Raw genomic sequence first — 20,353 nt, 5'->3', positions numbered from 1 at the left:
CTCTGCGTCCATTTCGTGTTCTTTATGTGAACTATTGTCAAACCTTACAAGATTAAGAGACAGCGCACCTTTTACGATCAGGAGAGGAAAAGAAAGAGGTCAGCCTTGTGAGCTATGTAGCTTCTCCTCCGGCTTTCATCACACCTAAAAAAAGACCCGTAGTCTGGAAGATCTTAAACAAGACTCTTAAACAAGATGGTTAAAAAGAGAAAAGTCAGCAGTTATGCCAAGATGCTCACAACGCCAGTGCTTATCCCAGCATTCGTTGCCAAAAGCGTCTGTGAGAATTGTTACTCCCTCCAAAAAAGTAAGATGTTATTCCCATGCAGGTTACTACCTACCCCTTCCCCTCAGTATTGCGTTAAGTTTCGCCCACAGGAAGATGAGCACATTATATAGTAGGGTTTTAAGGGAGAAACAAGCGAAGCTGATCAAGTATAACGCAAAACGAGTAAATGGGGTAAGTTTCTAAAGAAATTATGGTGCTGCGTCGGTGGTCAGGGTAACAAGGTAATTTTGGTTCTATCAATTGAATTACTGAATAAAGTAAATTTGCCACCGTAAAGAGTTTCAGAGTTGACGTTTCAAGCGTTAGCCCTTCTTCAGAGCGAATGAGGAAGGGCTAACGCTCGAAACGTCAGCTTTGAAAATCTTTACGGTGGCCTATCTACTTTATCAACCTATTTGACAAAACCAAAAATAACACAAAACGCTTCGTTCGTTTCTTTTCGTCGTCATCAGGAGATGTCTCTGGAATGTGGTACCTTATTGTAGGATTACCCCATTCAATGGAAGATTTTTGTTAAATGGTCTTTTTTTTATCAAGAGCAAAGTATTCTATCGTCATTTTTGTGGAAATTTGACTCGTTCTTTTTGAATTAATAGTGATAGTCAAACACGCCCGATAGGCAGTTTACTTAATTGTCACTCTCCATCCTTACAAAACAAAAGTAAACCCTCGGAATACGTCACTCAAACCCTAAATAATAAAGCTATGATATAAATGTAGCTCAGAGTTTCTAAATCAGCTACTGTGGTGCTAAGCAGTTGCGAGTTGATTCTCGGGCTTAGCGGTCGAATTCAGAAACAACACGGCCGTTGAGTGTCTGAGGGGGTCTGAAGTTTCCACACATCAGGCCTCCCTCTCCGTTTTTCAGTTTCCTCATAGCACCGAACTGAAAGAAAAAAAAATCACATTTGATGTGAACGGAAGATAGGAAAAAACAGCAGTTATAGAAGGTTAGTGACTGTTCTTTTATGTATAAGTATAAACACATACGTTTGTGCTCTGTGAGGTGTCAGTAGCATAACTTGTACCGGGGAAAGAGTACAATTGAGACACGTCAGGTACTGCTTATAGTTTTATAATGGAACACTAGTGTCTAAAATCCCAAATTGTTTAAATTTGAAGTGATCTCCGTTAAAAAAGCAAAAAAACAAAAAAACAAAAAACAAACAAACAAAAAAAACAGGATAAAAATGTTCTTACCGCAGATTTATGGAATTTAATCGGTTCTTTCAGTACAATCCAGCTAACTGATTGATAGCAGGGAGGGGTGGTAAGGGAACCCTTGTAGGAGTAGAAGGACGAGAGATCTGTCAGTTCAGGAACCAAGTCAAACAGCTTTATATTTTTGACTGAAGTTTCGTCACCTGGGGGAGAGGAGATATTCGTCGGATTAGCGGTCATGATGTTATAAATATTTAACCTTTTCGCTTCCAATATCTAAATATAAATTTTCAGCACTATAAGCCATACTTTTCGTGTAAGTTTTTGTTTAATTTGGTTTCAAATCAAACAATACCCTTTACTTGATATTGTCTTACTTCTTATGCAACTTCTGCTTGAAAATCTCTCGGGGGTGAAGGAGTCAGTTAGCTGAGTTGTGCGGACATGATCGTTCCGCGACGGGAGAGGGATATTCTCAAAATACATCGTCGTGTTAATGATCTTCGTGTTCAAGTTATGCTTCGTATATGACGTTGTTATCTTTCATTGGAATTTAAAGTTTAAATTAAAAACATTTTTTTATTCCTTGCACGTTACCCACACAGGTAGTGTGCAATGAAATCTTGACAATCCAACACCTGCGAAATGCCACGAGGATCGAAATGCACCAATGAGATCACGCAGCTAAAATAGCAGCGCACAATCATTGAGCCTAATCACGTGACGAAGACTGACAGAAGAGCAGTCAAAACGTCTCCCTCTATGATATATAGCTTGACCCTTGAACTGATAAGGAATCTGTGGCGTGAGACGAACAGATGTTTGAACTTTTATTATAATTCATTACAATGATATGAGACTCTAAGGCCTTACCAACGTTCTCTAGTTTTCTCAAAGCTGAGTGAAGCTTTCGGACGGCTTTATAATGCTTCTTTCCTTGCCCTTTTTCTCCTTTTTTCTTTTTCTGAAATGGGTAGCATGCTTTCACATTAAAGGTCGCATCGTCTTAGAAGTTTTTAACTGACAAGGGATCCTTCTGTTTAAAGCAATACACTCCAATTCCCAAGCCAACATTTAGTGTTAGCTCCTTAACTATTGTATGCTGGAGGCCAATCAGATGATCAAAGCACGAATTTGTTAATGTCAGCTACAAGAAAAATAAAATCTGACCGGCTCTCTTTGCTGGCTTTTGCATAATGTTCAGTATGAAGCACAACGAGTGAGCCGATGTCGAGCATTGCCAACTATAATGCTTGTTGTGGAGGTAGAATAAATCCCTTACAACTGTACAGGGCATTTTTTAAAGTTATAAAGATGATCTCGCTAATTTAGTCTTCTCAAGTTTAGCCGGAAAAAACTGTTGATGTATATGGTTTATTCAATCACTGAATTTTTCCCTTTCCTCAATTGCGATGAAACTAAACTTCACTCCTCTACCTCAACTAGGACTGATTACCTCTTGCAGCTTGTTGATTTTAATTTTTAGAGTTGTTACTTTGTTCTGTTTTCCCAAATCCCTCTGTAGTAAATTGTCAGGCAAAGCTAATCTTAAAAAAAAATTAATATTTCCATTCACACCTCAAAGAAAACGCCAATCACAGCCAGTCCATCGGATCGGGACGCAGCGGTATCAAAATCAGAATACTTCGTATTATAAGTCACCAAATGGAGCTACAAGAAGATAAATTCAAAACGTTATACATGAAGTACAATCTTGGACATAGTTTGTCTCTGATCTGCCAATCAGATGCCAAACTAGAGCCATACGCCATGAATAACCACTTGCTTTTCCACGCTTAACGCAGTTTGCTTCATAGCCAGTGCTATTTCCTAGTCTCCCACCTCCCACGGCTAAGCGTTAAACTGTGGGATTTGGGTACGAGGTGTCTTGTTTGGTAAATGTCATCTTGGTTAACGAGACTCAATTGTATTGCAGTAAAGGGGAAATGAAAATTTCAGACCAGTCCCCTAGCACGTATGGCAGGGGACTAATTTGTCACGGATGCTGTTTAGTTTGTGGTCGTATGAAAAAAAAAAAAGAAAAAAAAAATAATAATAAAGAGTTTTGAGAGCTATTATTGCGTACCTCTCCAGGATATGCCTTTCCGTTCACAAGGTGTTCTGATCCCTCACTTTCGTCGCAACCAAAATGAAAGTGGAACTGCTGGAGCATATACACGCTATCTCCAAGGGGACCCCCGGTGAGACTAGCCTTGCCTTTGAGCTTGTTAATAGCTAGGGTTGGTGCATGACCATTGTTTTTTATAACTCCGCTGACCTTTCCATTTTCGTTATCGGCTGTGAATCGAAGTTCCTTGAGATTTGCATCTTTCTTAACCGAAGCAGTTTCGATATCTATGGGGGACTGGGCGGTGAAGTCGCAGTATTTTGAAACTTTTCCCCAGTCAGGTGGACCATAACCTGTAAGGAATATCAACGATAGCGGGGAAATGAAGGATTACATCAAACAGATTTTTCGAGCAAAAACTGAAGATTACGTTTTCGTTTGTTTGTATCCCAGACCTTCCACTGCAAAGCGATTACATTTAAGTAACAATCGCAAGGTAGGATTTGGGTAAGAAATTAGCAATATACCCGCAAGAATCCAGCACGTTCATTGGCTGAGAACACGTCAGTTCATCCCGAGCAAAGTAGAAAAGTTGAAATGGGATAAGCATTATCAGGAAATCGTAATATTTGGAATAATAAGCACTCGTAGATTTTTCAGACCAATTACGATAAAGATTAACAGTTCACTTACCATATGCTGGTTTATTCAGATAATTGAGGTTTTGCGCATGCTCAAAAGCTACTGCATATAGATATGACGTAATGCCAATAAGAATTAGCTTCCCACTTGTCGCTAATCAGAATTTGGATAGTAACAATTATTCACCGCTGTAATTTTTCAAAGTTTCTTACACTACAGATACCCTGTTGTCTGTACCGTGACTGTCTGTTTCCCCATATTTCCACTTTGCTCCTGTTAAGATGAAAAAGGAATGAAAGTACGTCATTATCATACAGTTACGCCGCATAATGTCGCTTCTCTTTAAGCCAGTTAAGATCAAGTGGGACTCGAACTGATTTTAAACGAGAAGTTTTCCTTATCTAGAGAAGGCCTCAACATCATTGAAGACTTTTTTAGTTCAGTATCTTCGTTTGTGGAACTCCTAACTTTACCCTCTTCTTAAATTCAGTCGAGGTACAAGTTGGTGGGTCTCTTGATTGTGGCTCTCCTTAGGGTGATAACTTTTGACCCCGTTCCCCCCCCCCCCTCTTTGAACAGAGCACCAGGCTCCTGCAGGTAGCCTTCACTTTTTTGTCAGTATTTCCTTAAAATTTTGCTGGTACTAGTTTTTTATTTATGTCTGGCAGAAAGAAAGGCTTTACACTGTACGAGTATCGATAGATAAATGAGAAAAAAAAGATGACATTTCGAGTGAGCGTCAAACATAGCAAGTATCATTGTTTGTCTCCAAGTAACGGTGTTTCTGTTCACAGTAATCATTTTTAAGATGTGTTTTCACTCACACCAAACTCACCCGACTGCATGGACACATTTCTTTTAATGAAATGAGAGTTAAGAAAAAAATGGGAACAGCTCTCCTCTTGTTTCAAGGATAGCTAAGGGGTTTAACTAGTGAAGTGTTCGTGCTATGGCGTTTTGCTGTCTTTTAACTTCTCAGTTATTCTTCTAGGGGGAGTTTTCCCCTGTTGTTTCTAGGGGTGTTTTGAAAAGGGATGGCAACTTTCAATAATTACATTAACATAAACAGTGAATATTTTCTGTCTGTCAAAAATGTTCCCCTCATCAAGTAAACCCTTAAACTTTAGCAAGAGATAACATGTATCTTCAGAAAACAAGTCAATTTACCTTCTGAAGCCACAGATACGGTCACCAAGCCCAACAGTACAGTGGCTGCCAGCATCGTATTTCTGTGGAATGAAAAGTAATATAGAAAACTAATTTCGAAATACAATCGATCGTAATGATGATATGAAAAATTTGGTTACAATTTGACGAATTCTCAGCGTCGCTTTTGCGTTACCACACATATATGAAAGTTAGGAACACCAGTATAAATGTCAAGGCGTCAGACTTTGCAGTTGGTTACCACCTTTAAGCTAGAGATACGTAGTCCCTTCTTCGCACGCTGTTTTTATTTGATGACCGCTAATTGATCTCACTGAGACAAGAAAATGATTAATTTTGCTTTTTGAAAAGAGATGGCTGCTATTGGTTTCTTTCATGGCAAATATGAATATTTAACAAGTGGCCGCCTGTTTGTGTATTTTTGCTTGTTTAGGATTGGAATAATAAAAAATAGACGTTAAATGTCTCGCGTATCTCATCGTCCGCACAGATATATGCTCTGGAAAAAACGAGGAAGTGTATTGCGTGCAGTGAAATTATCTCTGGCGGCAAAAATATTGCCATTTCACGAACGATTAAATATTATCAGATATATGTATAAAGGTTTTTTAATTAAGCAAAATTAGCACTTTATCTCCCATGGACTGGCAACGAAAGGAAATGTATGAAAATATGATTTTACTCTCGTTTCTCTATAGTCCTGAAAATCGTGGACCGTTTCTGACAAAAGCGTACAGTCAGTCTGGCAGAACCGATTATTCCCTAACGATGAAAGGGAACTTTTGCTCGCTGATTGTCCCAAATAAGGCAGCTACCATCGAAGTCTTAAATATCGTCGACGAGGACCCATCCCATACTCGGCATGGTCAGAGGTTCTGCCAGAACAAACGAAGTCGTACGAATGATAAGTCAGGGAAAAATGTGAGACCGAAAACGATCAAAGAGTTTTGCATGAATTTCAGGGACTTAAACCCCTAAAAAATTTTTGCAGAGATGATCCTCTCAACCTTTATCCCAGCTGGTGCTCCAGAGATAACAACTGCGAACGTTTCTCTCTCTGACTGTGTAACGAGAGAGGAAAGTGGAAAGAGTGGAATAAAGATGTTTGAATTGCAAACGGACAAGGGAGGGGGGAGTTCTCCGCGCCCCACCCAAGTCACTAACCCTGGCCTTTCTATATCCCACCGTTTACAGGATTTTGCTTCGAGTAAAGCGCTGTAAACCTTTTTTTTTTTCAAAGGGTGCATCCCCTGGTCTTTTATAGCATTAAAATAAGCTATAAAAATAAAAATCAAAAATAAATATGTTAAATATGTTATAGTAGCTAACGACTGCAACGAACCTGACCGCCACCAGCAGAATGAGCGGGTTCATGAGTTTCCTCTCATACAGAGCAAGACAATTATCACCATTTTTAAGTTACTTGGATGGTGTTGAATAATGAATAAAATAATGAATTAACCTACGCTTTAGCGGTACTCAAATACAAGAATTAACAAGGAACAAAATTCTGCATGGCATGTTTGACGATGATCTTTAAAGAATGCCTTGTTAAATCCAATGAGAAGAAGACAAATATGAAGTTTCCCCTTATTCGCAAACGTACCTTTGGTTTCAAATTTGATTCCGTAATACGGCAACTAAGTGTTCGAAGGAAAGATTTCTATGCAAAATACATGTAATGTTACCTAGTGAACATGTTAGAACCAATTACCAATGAAAATAAATCTCCCAGTGCGTTTATTTTTATCTCCTTGCAAGTCACTGTTATTAGAAACTAATATCTACCTTAGACATCACAACGGCTATATGATGAGGGTCATAGTGAGAATAAATGAATTGATCAAAATTATTGGCCTGATGTACAACGCAAAGCGATAAAGCAAATCGGAAAATCTGAAAATTGGAAATAGAGTTTTAATCGCGGAAAAAGCTGTATCAGGAGGAAGGAAACGAAATTGACCAAAAAAATTCCTTGTTTGAACGAGCTGTTGTTATGATAATGAATTTTATTTGATCAGTTTAACTCTCCTATGGAGTATCCAGTTTTAAAGTGATAAAGGACACTATAGATTTGAGCGTTTTAACCTTGAATTCCAACGTCAAGCGCGAGCTTACAATGTGGAGAAAATATTTATAAAACAAGAGCCAGGTTATCTAAGGTTGTCAAATAAGAGCTTTTGCTTTATACTATTGCATGATTGTACAATATTTCGGCTAAATTACAGCTATCGTCTTCAAGTAAATCTAAACAACTGAACAACTGTTTAATCGAACCTATAAAACTACAAAATTGCTGAAACAAAATATGAAGTAATCAAAAAATAATAATCTAATTTTCCCACACTCGTTTTCGGACCTGTCTTTCGAAATTAATTCATATAAGTTTCACGCCTTGCTTGGTTTTGTAACGTAAATAAGCTTGGTATAAATGCTGAATAAAAGTCAGTTTGGTAAACTTTACTCAGAATTCCACTTTAATTAAGTTTTTCCCGGTTATTTATTTGTATTTTAAAAGAAAAGTAAATTTATACTATTTTCTGGTTATCTACAAAACCTTGTCCAATTTAAGGTCACTTAAGTCAAAATCGATAGCTGTCTGCAAAAAAAAAAAAGAAACTCTTACAAAACCTCAGCACAACTCTTTGAGCGTCACATACCTGACACAAAAAAGGGAGAGAGCACGCTTGCCCCCATCCTATCACGAGAATCATTTAGCGAACATTGCTTTGAAGTTTCCTTACAGTAAAATGACCCGCCTGTACACATTGAAAACGTCGTCAAGTAACATCCTAAATTCCTGGCAATAACCTGAGTAATTAATAGCCTGAGTAATTAATAACCTGAGTAATTAATAACCTGAGTAATTAATAACCTGAGTAATTAAGCGAGTACAATTCTACTTCTATGGCCTGGCGAAAAATCCCCTAAACCAACTACAGACCGATCGCACAAGAGCAAAATGTTTGGTGGATTACGAAAGAAAATAATGAAATCGCCATTGACGTAAAACTCATTTCAACTGTGCTAACTAAGAACGGCTGCTCTTATGGATAAAAATCTTTCTACGAAGGTACTATTTCAAAGTATTATATTTTACACGAAAGTCATTCTCTACAACTGAGGTACGTTATCATATGGGTGATAATGATAAAGGTAAAAGTAACGGGTAAAATCTTGATGATGTAGAAGTTCTGCAGGTTTTCCAGATCTTTACACTATAAACTGTCTTATAGCTCGTGTAAAAGGGCAAGTGTTCCATTTTTTTTCTTCCAATTTCACATTTCTACGTATTACGGGCGTTATCGATGAGTATGCAAATCAATTAGTTAAGAATTCGTTAACTGGTTATTTGTACAATCACATTGTTACATGTTAAAGTTCAAAGTTCATCAATGTTCAGAGTTCACGCAGTTAGATTGCGAATTCAAACTCCTTTTTCTAGTTCACGAATGATGTCTGCCATGCTGGGTCTTGCTGTAGGATCTGGATGCAAACATCCTCTGATAAGAGCTCGAATAACGCGGTTTGTAACCATGAAAACTTGTTGCGTTCGCCGTTCAGGGTCTGGCAGTTTTCCAATGCAGATCTCACAGAGAAGAACCCCAAAACTATATACATCCACCTGAGCAATGAAAAATAAACGATAAGAATAGAAACGTACTCTGTTTGTAGGCAACGATTGGCTCCATTAGATATATATATTTTTGATCTCCTTCTTAGACATTTTTTACTTCCTCCTACCGCCTTCCTAGCTACCACCAGCTATTTCCTCACAAACGATCAACCGATTTGTTTCTGATCCCTGCAAAAAGCAGAGCAGGCTTCGCCACAAGCTCGCTGTACATGAGACCATTGACAGAGGACTCGACTAGTCATCCGTCCTTGGATACATTTTCAGTTTCTTTCAGACAACAGACATTAGTTTTTGGACGCCCGTGGCGAGCGTTAACATCTTAGCACGAGTATCCGAGAATGCAAAAAACAAGTGCAGGCCTGAAAAATGATAATCAAACTCAAATCAGACATACCTTTACAGTCTGATTCCCTGTAAGTGCCTCAGGTGCACTGTATATCTTAGCACCAGGAAAGGGTGTCATGGTTTGCTGCACAAACTTAGCTGTGCCATAATCTGACACTTTGCCTCGCCATTGGTCACCATGTCGCCATAGCAACACATTGCCACTGCTTATGTCGCGGTGAATGATGGGTGATGGTTTCCTTTGATGAAGGTAGTTTAAAGCTCGAGCCACGTCGAGAGAAAGGACAGACACTTCAGTTAGAGAAAGAGGTCGCTGTCGTAACAGTGCTCGTAAACTTGATTCCATGAGTTCTGTTACGAACAAAGGACTCTCTTCCTCGTTTGTTGCTCCAATGAACTGAAGTAAACAAGGATGGCGGCATCTTGAAGCAATGTTCATTTCTCGCTCAAAAATTTCACGGTTATGATCAGAGAGAATCAAATCATGGATCTGTTTGACGGCGACAGCACAGCCACAATATCTACCTTCGACAACTCTTCCCCAGGCTCCTTTGCCAAGGCATTTGTCCGTAAGCTGAATTTGATCACGTGATAGGATCCAGTCAGGTGACTGTTGGCATGAACGTTCGTTTAAGGTTTGCTGAGCTTCTGAGAGTGTTGTTTCAAGTTCATTTAATTCCTGTTCTCTCTCCGTTTGTTGTTCCAGCAAAGAATTGACTCGTTCCAGTAAATTAGCGATCCGCTCATCTTTTTCATGTAGCCGTCCACTAACATTAGTCAGTTGCAGAGAAATTTCCCTCAGTTGCACATCTCCCTCATGTAACTGCTCTTGAACATTTGTCAACTGCTGTGTTCTTTCTCTCAATTGTTCATCTCTCTCGTGTAGCTGCTCACCTCTCTCATGTAGCTGTCCCTGAACAAGTTTCAACTGCCGTGTGTTTTCTCTCAGTTTCTTATCCCTCTCATGTAGCTGCCCTTTAACATTTGTCAACTGCTGTGTGTTTTCTCTCAGTTGCTTATCCCTCTCATGTAGCTGCCCTTTAACATTTGTCAACTGCTGTGTGTTTTCTCTCAATTGTTCATCTCTCTCGTGTAGCTGCTCATCTCTCTCATGTAGCTGTCCCTGAATAAGTGTCAACTGCTGTGTGTTTTCTCTTAGTTGCTTATCCCTCTCATGTAGCTGCCCTTTAACATTTGTCAACTGCTGTGTGTTTTCTCTCAGTTGCTTATCCCTCTCATGTAGCTGCCCTTTAACATTTGTCAACTGCTGTGTGTTTTCTCTCAATTGTTCATCTCTCTCATGTAGCTGTCCCTGAATAAGTGTCAACTGCTGAGTGTTCTCTCTTTGTTGCGTTTCTCTCTCCTGTAGTTGCCCTCGAAGATTCTCCAACTCTTGTTTCATCTTCCTCTGCAGTTCTTCTCTTTTTCTAGGGTGCCCTTCATCCTTGCTACATCTCCTTTCTGCATTTATTTCGGGTAGCACTTTCACAACGTCAAGATGACCCTTCATAGCGGCGGCTAATAAAGGCGTACAGCCCTCAACAACTTTGCCTTCTATTCTAATTGTTCCTTGGGCTTCAATATCTGCATTTCGATCGATTAATATTTTCGCAACGTCAAGTGCACCTTTTAGAGCTGCGACGATCAAGGGTGTACAACCCTCAAAAAGTTGTTCATCAGTCTTTACCATTGCTCGAGCCTCGATGTCTGCATTTCGTTCGATTAACAGTTTCATAACATCAGGTTTATCACGAAGAGCTGCGACGATCAACGGTGTACAACCTTCAAAAAGTACGTCATCAGTCTTTACCGTTGCTCGAGCCTCGATGTCTGCATTTCGCTCGATTAACAGTTTCATAACATCGGGTTTATCACGAAGAGCTGCGACGATCAAGGGTGTACAACCCTCAAGAAGTTCTTCATCAGTCTTTACTGTTGCTCGAGCCTCGATGTCTGCATTTCGCTCGATTAACAGTTTCATAACATCAGGGTTATCATACAGAGCTGCGACGATCAAGGGTGTACAACCCTCATGAAGTTCTTCATCAGTCTTTACCGTTGCTCGAGCCTCGATGTCTGCATTTCGCTCGATTAACAGTTTCATAACATCGGGTTTATCACGAAGAGCTGCGACGATCAACGGTGTATAACCCTCAAGAAGTTCTTCATCAGTCTTTACCGTTGCTCGAGCCTCGATGTCTGCATTTCGCTCGATTAACAGTTTCATAACATCAGGGTTATCACGAAGAGCTGCGACGATCAAAGGTGTACAACCCTCAAAAAGTTCTTCATCAGTCTTTACTGTTGCTCGAGCCTCGATGTCTGCATTTCGTTCGATTAACAGTTTCATAAGATCAGGTTTATCATACCGAGCTATGAGGATCAAGGGTGTACAACCCTCAAGAAGTTCTTCATCAATCTTTACTGTTGCTCGAGCCTCGATGTCTGCATTTCGCTCGATTAACAGTTTCATAACATCAGGGTTATCATACAGAGCTGCGACGATCAAGGGTGTACAACCCTCATGAAGTTCTTCATCAGTCTTTACCGTTGCTCGAGCCTCGATGTCTGCATTTCGCTCGATTAACAGTTTCATAACATCGGGTTTATCACGAAGAGCTGCGACGATCAAGGGTGTATAACCCTCAAGAAGTTCTTCATCAGTCTTTACCGTTGCTCGAGCCTCGATGTCTGCATTTCGCTCGATTAACAGTTTTATAACATCAGGGTTATCACGAAGAGCTGCGACGATCAAGGGTGTACAACCCTCAAAAAGTTCTTCATCAGTCTTTACTGTTGCTCGAGCCTCGATGTCTGCATTTCGTTCGATTAACAGTTTCATAAGATCAGGTTTATCATACCGAGCTATGAGGATCAAGGGTGTACAACCCTCAAGAAGTTCTTCATCAGACTTTAGCGTTGCTCGAGCCTCGATGTCTGCATTTCGTTCGATTAACAGTTTCATAACATCAGGTTTATTACACAGAGCTGCGACGATCAAGGGTGTACAACCCTCACAAAGTTCTTCATCAGTCTTTAGCGTTGCTCGAGCCTCGATGTCTGCATTTCGTTCGATTAACAGTTTCATAACATCAAGTAAATCACGAAGAGCTGCGACGATCAAGGGTGTACAACCCTCAAAAAGTTCTTCATCATTCTTTAGCGTTGCTCGAGCCTCGATGTCAGCATCTCGTTCGATTAACAGTTTCATAACATCAGGTTTATCATACAGAGCTGCGACGATCAAGGGTGTACAACCCTCAAAAAGTACGTCATCAATCTTTACCGTTGCTCGAGCCTCGATGTCTACATGTCGTTCGATTAATATTTTCACAACATCAAGATGATTGCAAAATATAGCGGCCACCAAAGGCGAGAAATCCTCAGAACCTGATCCGTCCTCATTTTTTATCGATCCTCGAGCGTCAATGTTCGCATTTTGTTTGATTAAAAATTTTACAACAGCAAGATGGCGGTTATAAGTAGCAGCAAGCAAAGCTGTACTCTCAATAGCTAAGTCTTCATCCACATCCATGAACGTTCCTTTAGCATCGATGTCTGCTTTGTACTTTACAAGGATCTTCACCGAATGCAGGTGTCCATTAAAAGCAGCGATGATGAGAGGAGTGGCGATGTGGCCGCCATCTTCTGTCTTTGTTTCCAAAGCAGTTTTTCTTTTGTCAGTCCTCAGCCGCTTTAAGAGACCTTCCAGATCAGGAGAACCGTCGCGAGCAGCGTGATAAACTTTAGTGACAGAATTCATCATGGATACCTCATTAGCCATTTCACAAAACACACGCTTGGGAAACTTAGAGTTTTTACTTAGGTTTGCTTGTAAGGCAATACATTTACAACAGACAAAATAGGATACAGCAGTTTTTTGAAGTCGTAAACTGCTTGCGCATATTAACAGATTTAATTTCACGCTACAATTATCAACATTAATACTGATGAATAAATTTTATTGTTTTGCAGATCAAGTTGCCATTCTTGGCAATTCCGAGACTTTTGGGGCGAGTTATGTTCCTAAATGTACTTTTTATTTCTGTTTGATTAATCACTGTGGAGTGCCTGAGCTCTAACCATACATATGTAAATATAGATTACAGTGACAATGGATGGAATAGCGACAAGTCGAGCACAATAGATCAGTGGAGTGCCTGAGCTCTAACCATACATATGTAAATATAGATCACAGTGACAATGGATGGAATAGCGGCAAGTCAAGCACAATAGATCAGTGGAGTGCCTGAGCTCTAACCATACATATCTAAATATAGATTACAGTGACAATGGATGGAATAGCGGCAAGTCAAGCACAATAGATCAGTGGAGTGCCTGAGCTCTAACCATACATATGTAAATATAGATTACAGTGACAATGGATGGAATAGCGGCAAGTCAAGCACAATAGATCAGTGGAGTGCCTGAGCTCTAACCATACATATGTAAATATAGATTACAGTGACAATGGATGGAAGAGCGGCAAGTCAAGCACAATAGATCAGTGGAGTGCCTGAGCTCTAACCATACATATGTAAATATAGATTACAGTGACAATGGATGGAATAGCGGCAAATCGAGCACAATAGATCCTCCTAGTGCTCGGCCGATGATTAGCGTGAGAGAAACAGACTTCGTATTTTGGACTTAAGAGAGGAGAGAAGAGATTTAAATAACGGTGGAGAATACGAAGAAAGACAAAATGCTTTCAAGTCAGAACTGAGGTCATTAAAAAGTTTAGTAGCACTATAGGCCAATGTGGGTTTACCAGAATTGCTATGTGGGAGTGATACCTTTAAGTCGTAGAGAGACGATCTTGTAAAACGGCCCTGTAGTCCACGTGAATCACTAAGAAATTGAAATCTATTTCTAAGACATGTAGGAGCATTCGGATGGAAGAGTATGATGAAAACAAGTAAAGTTTCTTGTATTTAATAAGATCAAAAACGGGGAATCCAGTTGAGTTTTAAAAATGAGGAAACAGAAGTCTGAGAGAGGTCGGCATCAAGGAGTATACGCCCAGCATGCTTTTGGAGACGAAGCAGTCGTAAGCGTAGATGGTGGGAACAGTTACCTCAGGCAGCGGAACAATAAATAAAGTAGTTGTTAACACAAGAATTATAGAACCTTATAGCAGAATCAAAGTTAAGATAAGGTTTGATGCAATGAAGAAGAGAAAGCCTACTGCTAATTATGCAGGAGATTGTATCGATGTGATGCTCCCAAGACATGTCACTGTCTATCGTGACGCCCAGTATCTTGGTATAGTCCACTTGTCCAATGGATATACCATTGATTTGGACATCGAGCGTCGAGCTGGTTAAAGTACGGCGTATCTGCAGGGTCGTAATAAGTAGAGATTTAGTTTTGGTAGTGTTAAGTGACATTCGATTATTACCAGCCCACACGTAGATACGGTTTTAGCAACCTCACTCAATGATGGATTCTCCAATAGTTAGAGTAGCACTTTTAGTTTTCTGTAGCTGCGCCTTCGTCTCAATGAGCATAAACTCAGCCTTGAAATCATTGATCGCGAGTTTGTCATTGATCGTCTAGCTGCGGATATCACAGAGGCACACTTCCATATTTTAAAATATAACAATGATAAACATAAATCGGACATACCTTCACAGTCTGATTCCTAGTAAGAGCCTCTGATGCACTGTATATCCTAGTACCAAGACAAGCTGTCATGGCTCGCTGCACAAACTTGGCTGTGCCATAATCCAATTTGGTTATAACAACACAGTTGAAATGTGTACATTGGCCACCGTAACGAATAAAAAAGCTGACGTTTCGAGCGTTGGCCCTTCGTCATGCTCCCCTGAGCATCAATATCTGCATTTCGTTCGATTAACAGTTTTATAATATCAGGTTGACCTTCAATAGCTGCGGGTAACAGCGGTGTACAACCCTGAACAACTTCATTTTGAATGCTTTAGTGGAATGTGTGAAGCGTGTACGTGCTGATTTATCAGGCCCATAAGTGTTGATTAAATTTGAAGTGATTTCCGTTAAAAAAGCCAAAAAAAAAAAAAATAGATAAAAAAAAAAAAAAGATAAAAATGTTCTTACCGCAGATTTATGGAGTTTAATCGGTTCTTTCAGTACAATCCAGCTAACTGATTGATAGCAGGGAGGGGTGGTAAGGGAACCCTTGTAGGAGTAGAAGGACGAGAGATCTGTCAGTTCAGGAACCAAGTCAAACAGATTTATATTTTTGACTGAAGCTTCGTTACCTGGGGGAGAGGAGATATTCGTCGGATTAGCTGTCATGATGTTATAAATATTTAACCTTTTCGCTTCCAATATTTAAATAGAAATTTTTAGCACTATGAGCCATACATTTCGTGTAAGTTTTTGTTTAATTTGGTTTCAAATCAAACAATACCCTTTACTTGATATTGTCTTACTTCTTGTGCAACTTCTGCTTGAAAATCTCTTGGGAGGGAAAGAGTCAGTTAGCTGAGTTGTGCGGACATAATCGTTTCGCGACGGGAGAGGGATATTCTCAAAATACATCGTCGTGTTAATGATCTTCGTGTTCAAGTTATGTTTCGTATATGACGCTGTTATCTTTCAATGGAATTTAAAGTTTAAATTAAAAACATTTTTTTATTCCTTGCACGCTACCCACACAGTTAGTGTGCAATGAAATCTTGACAATCCAACGCCTGCGAAATGCCACGAGGATCGAAATGCACCAATGAGATCACGCAGCTAAAATAGCAGCGCACAATCATTGAACCTAATCACGTGACGAAGACTGACAGAAGAGCAGTCAGAACGTCTCCCTCTATAATATATAGCTTGACCCTTGAACTGATAAGGAATCTGTGGCGTGAGACGAACAGTTGTTTGAACTTTTATTATAAATCATTACAATGATATGACACGCTAAGGCCTTACCAACGTTCTCTAGTTTTCTCAAAGCTGAGTGAAGCTTTCGGACGGCTTTATAGTGCTTCTTTCCTTGCCCTTTTTCTCCTGTCTTCTTTTTCTGAAATGGGTAGCATGCTTTCTCATTAAAGGTCACATCGTCTTAGAAGTTTTTAACTGACAAGTGATCCTTCTGTTTAAAGCGATACACTCCAATTCCCAAGCCAACATTTAACAATTATTCCACGAGCGCGCGTTGGATATGAGATGATAGATAGCCAACGAGGCGCGTAGCGCCGAGTTGGCTATAATCATCTCATATCCAACAAGCGCGAGTGGTATAATTTTTTTATTAAAAAAAAAAACGCCCCCAAGATACTAGACAAATCTTCTCGACTTTATTTTGTAAGAAGAAACCGGATGTTACAATGTACAGATATTAGATTATGGTATATTGGCTCATATACCATAATGGCTAAGCCAATAAAAAGTCTTGAATTGCATTATCCAATGATCCAGTTTTTAATAATTAGTGTTAGCTCCTTAACTATTGTATGCTGGCGGCCAATCAGATGATTAAAGCACGAATTTGTTAATGTCAGCTACAAGAAAAATAAATTCTGACCGGCTCTCTTTGCTGGCTTTTGCATAATATTCAGTATGAAGCACAACGAGTGAGCCGATGTCGAGCATTGCCAACTATAATGCTTGTTGTGGAGGTAGAATAAATCCCTTACAACTGTACTGGGTATTTTTTACAGGTATAAAGATGATCTCGCTAATTTAGTCTTTTCAAGTTTAGCAGGAAAAAACTGTTGATGTACTGATATGGTTTATTCAATCACTGAATTTTTCCCTTTCCTCAATTGCGATGAAATTAAACTTCACTCCTCTACCTCAACTCTGATTGATTACCTCTTGCAGCTTGTTGATTTTAATTTTTAGAGTTGTTACTTTGTTCTGTTTTCCCAAATCCCTCTGTAGTAAATTGTCAGGCAAAGCTAATCTTAAAAAAAAATTAATATTTCCATTCACACCTCAAAGAAAACGCCAATCACAGCCAGTCCATCGGATCGGGACGCAGCGGTATCAAAATCAGAATACTTCGTATTATAAGTCACCAAATGGAGCTACAAGAAGATAAATTCAAAACGTTATACATGAAGTACAATCTTGGACATAGTTTGTCTCTGATCTGCCAATCAGATGCCAAACTAGAGCCATACGCGATGAATAACCACTTGCTTTTCCACGCTTAACACAGTTTGCTTCGTAGCCAGTGCCATTTCCTAGTCTCCCACCTCCCACGGCTGAGCATTAAACTGTGGGATTTGGGTACGAGGTGTCTTGTTTGGTAAATGTCATCTTGGTTTGGCTAACGAGACTCAGTTGTATTGCAGTAAGGGGAGCCAAAATGAAAAATTTCAGACCAGTCCCTGGGCACATATGGCAGGGGACTAATTTGTCACGGATGCTATTTAGTTTGTGGTCGTATAAAAAAAAAAAAATAACAATAAAGGGTTTTGAGAGCTATTATTGCGTACCTCTCCAGGATATGCCTTTCCGTTCACAAGGTGTTCTGATCCCTCACTTTCGTCGCAACCAAAATGAAAGTGGAACTGCTGGAGCATATACACGCTATCTCCAAGGGGACCCCCGGTGAGACTAGCCTTGCCTTTGAGCTTGTTAATAGCTAGGGTTGGTGCATGACCATTGTTTTTTATAACTCCGCTGACCTTTCCATTTTCGTTATCGGCTGTGAATCGAAGTTCCTTGAGATTTGCATCTTTCTTAACCGAAGCAGTTTCGATATCTATGGGGGACTGGGCGGTGAAGTCGCAGTATTTTGAAACTTTTCCCCAGTCAGCTGGACAATAACCTGTAAAGAATATTATCGATAGCGGGGAAATAAAGGATTACATCAAACAGATTTTTCGAGCAAAAACTGAAGATTACGTTTTCGTTTGTTTGTATCCCAGACCTTCCACTGCCAAGCGGTTACATTTAAGTAACAATCGCACGGTAGGATTTGGGTAAGAAATTAGCAATATACCCGCAAGAATCCAGCACGTTCATTGGCTGAGAACACGTCAGTTCATCTCGAGCAAAGTAGAAAAGTTGAAATGGGATAAGCATTATCAGGAAATCGTAGAGTTTGGAATAATAAGCACTCATAGATTTTTCTGACCAATTACGATAAAGATCAACAGTTCACTCACCATATGCTGGTTTATTCAGATAATTGAGGTTTTGCGCATGCTCAAAAGCTACTGCATGTAGATATGACGTAAGGCCACTAAGAATTAGCTTCCCACTTGTAGCTAATCAGAATTTGGATAGTTAACAACTATTCACCGTTATACTTTTTCAAAGTTTCTTACACTACAAATACCCTGTTGCCTGTACCGTGACTGTCTGTTTCCCCATATTTCCACTTTGCTCCTGTTAAGATGAAAAAGTAATGAAAATACGTCATTATTATACAGTTACGCCGCATAATGTCGCTTCTCTTTAAGCCAGTTAAGATCAAATTGGACGAGAAGTTTTCCTTATCTAGAGAAGGCCTCAACATCATTGAAGACTTTTTTAGTTCAGTATCTTCGTTTGTGGAACTCCTAACTTTACCCTCTTCTTAAATTCAGTCGAGGTACAAGTTGGTGGGTCTCTTGATTGTGGCTCTCCTTAGGGTGATAACTTTTGACCCCGCCCCCCCCCCCCCTTTGAACAGAGCACCAGGCTCCTGCAGGTAGCCTTCACTTTTTTGTCAGTATTTCCTTAAAATTTTGCTGGTACTAGTTTTTTATTTATGTCTGGCAGAAAGAAAGGCTTTACATTGCACGAGTATCGATAGATAAATGAGAAAAAAAAGATGACATTTCGAGTGAGCGTCAAACATAGCAAGTATCATTGTTTGTCTCCAAGTAACGGTGTTTCTGTTCACAGTAATCATTTTTAAGATGTGTTTTCACTCACACCAAACTCACCTGACTGCATGGACACATTTCTTTTAATGAAATGAGAGTTAAGAAAAAAATGGGAACAGCTCTCCTCTTGTTTCAAGGATAGCTAAAGGGTTTAACTAGTGAAGTGTTCGTGCTATGGCGTTTTGCTGTCTTTTAACTTCTCAGTTATTCTTCTAGGGGGAGTTTTCCCCTGTTGTTTCTAGGGGTGTTTTGAAAAGGGATGGCAACTTTCAATAATTACATTAACATAAACAGTGAATATTTTCTGTCTGTCAAAAATGTTCCCCTCATCAAGTAAACCCTTAAACTTTAGCAAGAGATAACATGTATCTTCAGAAAACAAGTCAATTTACCTTCCGAAGCCACAGATACGGTCACCAAGCCCAACAGTACAGTGGCTGCCAGCATCGTATTTCTGTGGAATGAAAAGTAATATAGAAAACTAATTTCGAAATACAATCGATCGTAATGATGATATGAAAAATTTGGTTACAATTTGACGAATTCTCAGCGTCGCTTTTGCGTTACCACACATATATGAAAGTTAGGAACACCAGTATAAATGTCAAGGCGTCAGACCTTGCAGTTGGTTACCACCTTTAAGCTAGAGATAAGTAGTCCCTTCTTCGCACGCTGTTTTTATTTGATGACCGCTAATTGATCTCACTGAGACAAGAAAATGATTAATTTTGCTTTTTGAAAAGAGATGATTGCTATTGGTTTTTTTCATGGCAAATATGAATATTTAACAAGGGGCCGCCTGTTTGTGTATTTTTGCTTGTTTAGCATTGGAATAATAAAAAATAGACGTTAAATGTCTCGCGTATCTCATCGTCCGCACAGATATATGCTCTGGAAAAAACGAGGAAGTGTATTGCGTGCAGTGAAATTATCTCTGGCGGCAAAAATATTGCCATTTCACGAACGATTAAATATTATCAGATATATGTATAAAGGTTTTTTAATTAAGAAAAATTAGCACTTTATCTCCCATGGACTGGCAACGAAAGGAAATGTATGAAAATATGATTTTACTCTCGTTTCTCTATAGTCCTGAAAATCGTGGACCGTTTCTGACAAAAGCGTACACTCAGTCTGGCAGAACCGATTATCCCCTAACGATGAAAGGGAACTTTTGCTTGCTGATTGTCCCAAATAAGGCGGCTACCATCGAAGTCTTAAATATCGTCGACGAGGAC

The 20,353-nt window shown here is 39.5% G+C and overlaps 3 protein-coding genes across 9 annotated transcripts in view; all 3 read right to left on the bottom strand.

Moving 5' to 3' along the window:
* Position 1: 1 nt before the first annotated feature.
* On the bottom strand, positions 2-15,170 carry LOC111330400 (carbonic anhydrase 2). Of its 4 annotated transcripts, none has more exons than XM_088724844.1 (8): positions 14,938-15,170; positions 5,328-5,389; positions 4,384-4,433; positions 3,537-3,871; positions 3,029-3,121; positions 2,324-2,414; positions 1,490-1,653; positions 2-1,175 (listed from the first exon to the last, which is right to left on the bottom strand). In XM_088724844.1, exons 1-8 carry the CDS (start codon positions 15,004-15,006, stop codon positions 1,068-1,070), a joined length of 972 nt encoding a protein of 323 aa, XP_088580970.1. In that variant the 5' UTR covers positions 15,007-15,170; the 3' UTR covers positions 2-1,067. The 4 variants fall into 4 exon arrangements, with proteins under 4 accessions (XP_088580970.1, XP_088580972.1, XP_088580973.1 ...); XM_088724846.1 differs by having other exon boundaries at positions 4,398-4,433; positions 14,938-15,168; XM_088724847.1 differs by lacking the exon at positions 14,938-15,170 and adding an exon at positions 5,503-5,909 and having other exon boundaries at positions 4,398-4,433.
* LOC111330403 (uncharacterized) lies at positions 7,045-13,247 on the bottom strand. 2 transcript variants are annotated; one of them, XR_015988637.1, is made up of 3 exons: positions 9,359-13,247; positions 8,187-8,952; positions 7,045-8,138 (listed from the first exon to the last, which is right to left on the bottom strand). XR_015988637.1 is itself a non-coding variant. In XM_022935248.2 (2 exons), exons 1-2 carry the CDS (start codon positions 13,091-13,093, stop codon positions 8,755-8,757), a joined length of 3,933 nt encoding a protein of 1,310 aa, XP_022790983.2. In that variant the 5' UTR covers positions 13,094-13,247; the 3' UTR covers positions 7,045-8,754. The 2 variants fall into 2 exon arrangements, 1 of the variants encoding a protein (XP_022790983.2); XM_022935248.2 differs by having other exon boundaries at positions 7,045-8,952.
* Positions 7,045-20,353, bottom strand: part of LOC111319172 (uncharacterized) — a 26,168-nt gene continuing 12,859 nt past the window's right edge. The window contains exons 3-5 of one of the 3 annotated variants that reach the window (XM_088724841.1): positions 19,508-19,569; positions 18,598-18,633; positions 17,916-18,070 (exon numbers count right to left, since the gene is read on the bottom strand). In XM_088724841.1, the coding sequence (XP_088580967.1) occupies positions 18,055-18,070; positions 18,598-18,633; positions 19,508-19,569 (114 nt within the window). In that variant the 3' untranslated portion in view covers positions 17,916-18,054. Of the gene's footprint in view, positions 8,203-17,915; positions 18,634-19,507; positions 19,570-20,353 lie in introns of those variants that run through there. The other 2 variants (XM_088724840.1, XR_015988639.1) reach the window with 2 other exon arrangements.

The sequence above is a fragment of the Stylophora pistillata genome, chromosome 6 (assembly GCF_964205215.1).
Source record: "Stylophora pistillata chromosome 6, jaStyPist1.2, whole genome shotgun sequence".
Lineage (NCBI taxonomy): Eukaryota > Metazoa > Cnidaria > Anthozoa > Scleractinia > Pocilloporidae > Stylophora > Stylophora pistillata.
The sequence above is the reverse complement of the archived record's forward strand: the minus strand, read 5'-3'. Positions and strand labels throughout refer to the sequence as shown.

Excerpts from the sequence above, each read along its gene's own strand:
- LOC111330400 (XM_088724844.1), bottom strand. The coding sequence starts at position 15,006 with ATGACAGCTTGTCTTGGTACTAGGATATACAGTGCATCAGAGGCTCTT. Across the intron at positions 3,872-4,383 it reads GTCACGGTACAGACAACAGG|GTTATGGTCCACCTGACTGG; the intron begins GTATCTGTAGTG and ends TATTCCTTACAG. Across the intron at positions 1,654-2,323 it reads GAGAAAACTAGAGAACGTTG|GTGACGAAACTTCAGTCAAA; the intron begins GTAAGGCCTTAG and ends CCTCTCCCCCAG.
- LOC111330403 (XM_022935248.2), bottom strand. The coding sequence starts at position 13,093 with ATGGCTAATGAGGTATCCATGATGAATTCTGTCACTAAAGTTTATCAC. Across the intron at positions 8,953-9,358 it reads CAGGGAATCAGACTGTAAAG|GTGGATGTATATAGTTTTGG; the intron begins GTATGTCTGATT and ends TTCATTGCTCAG.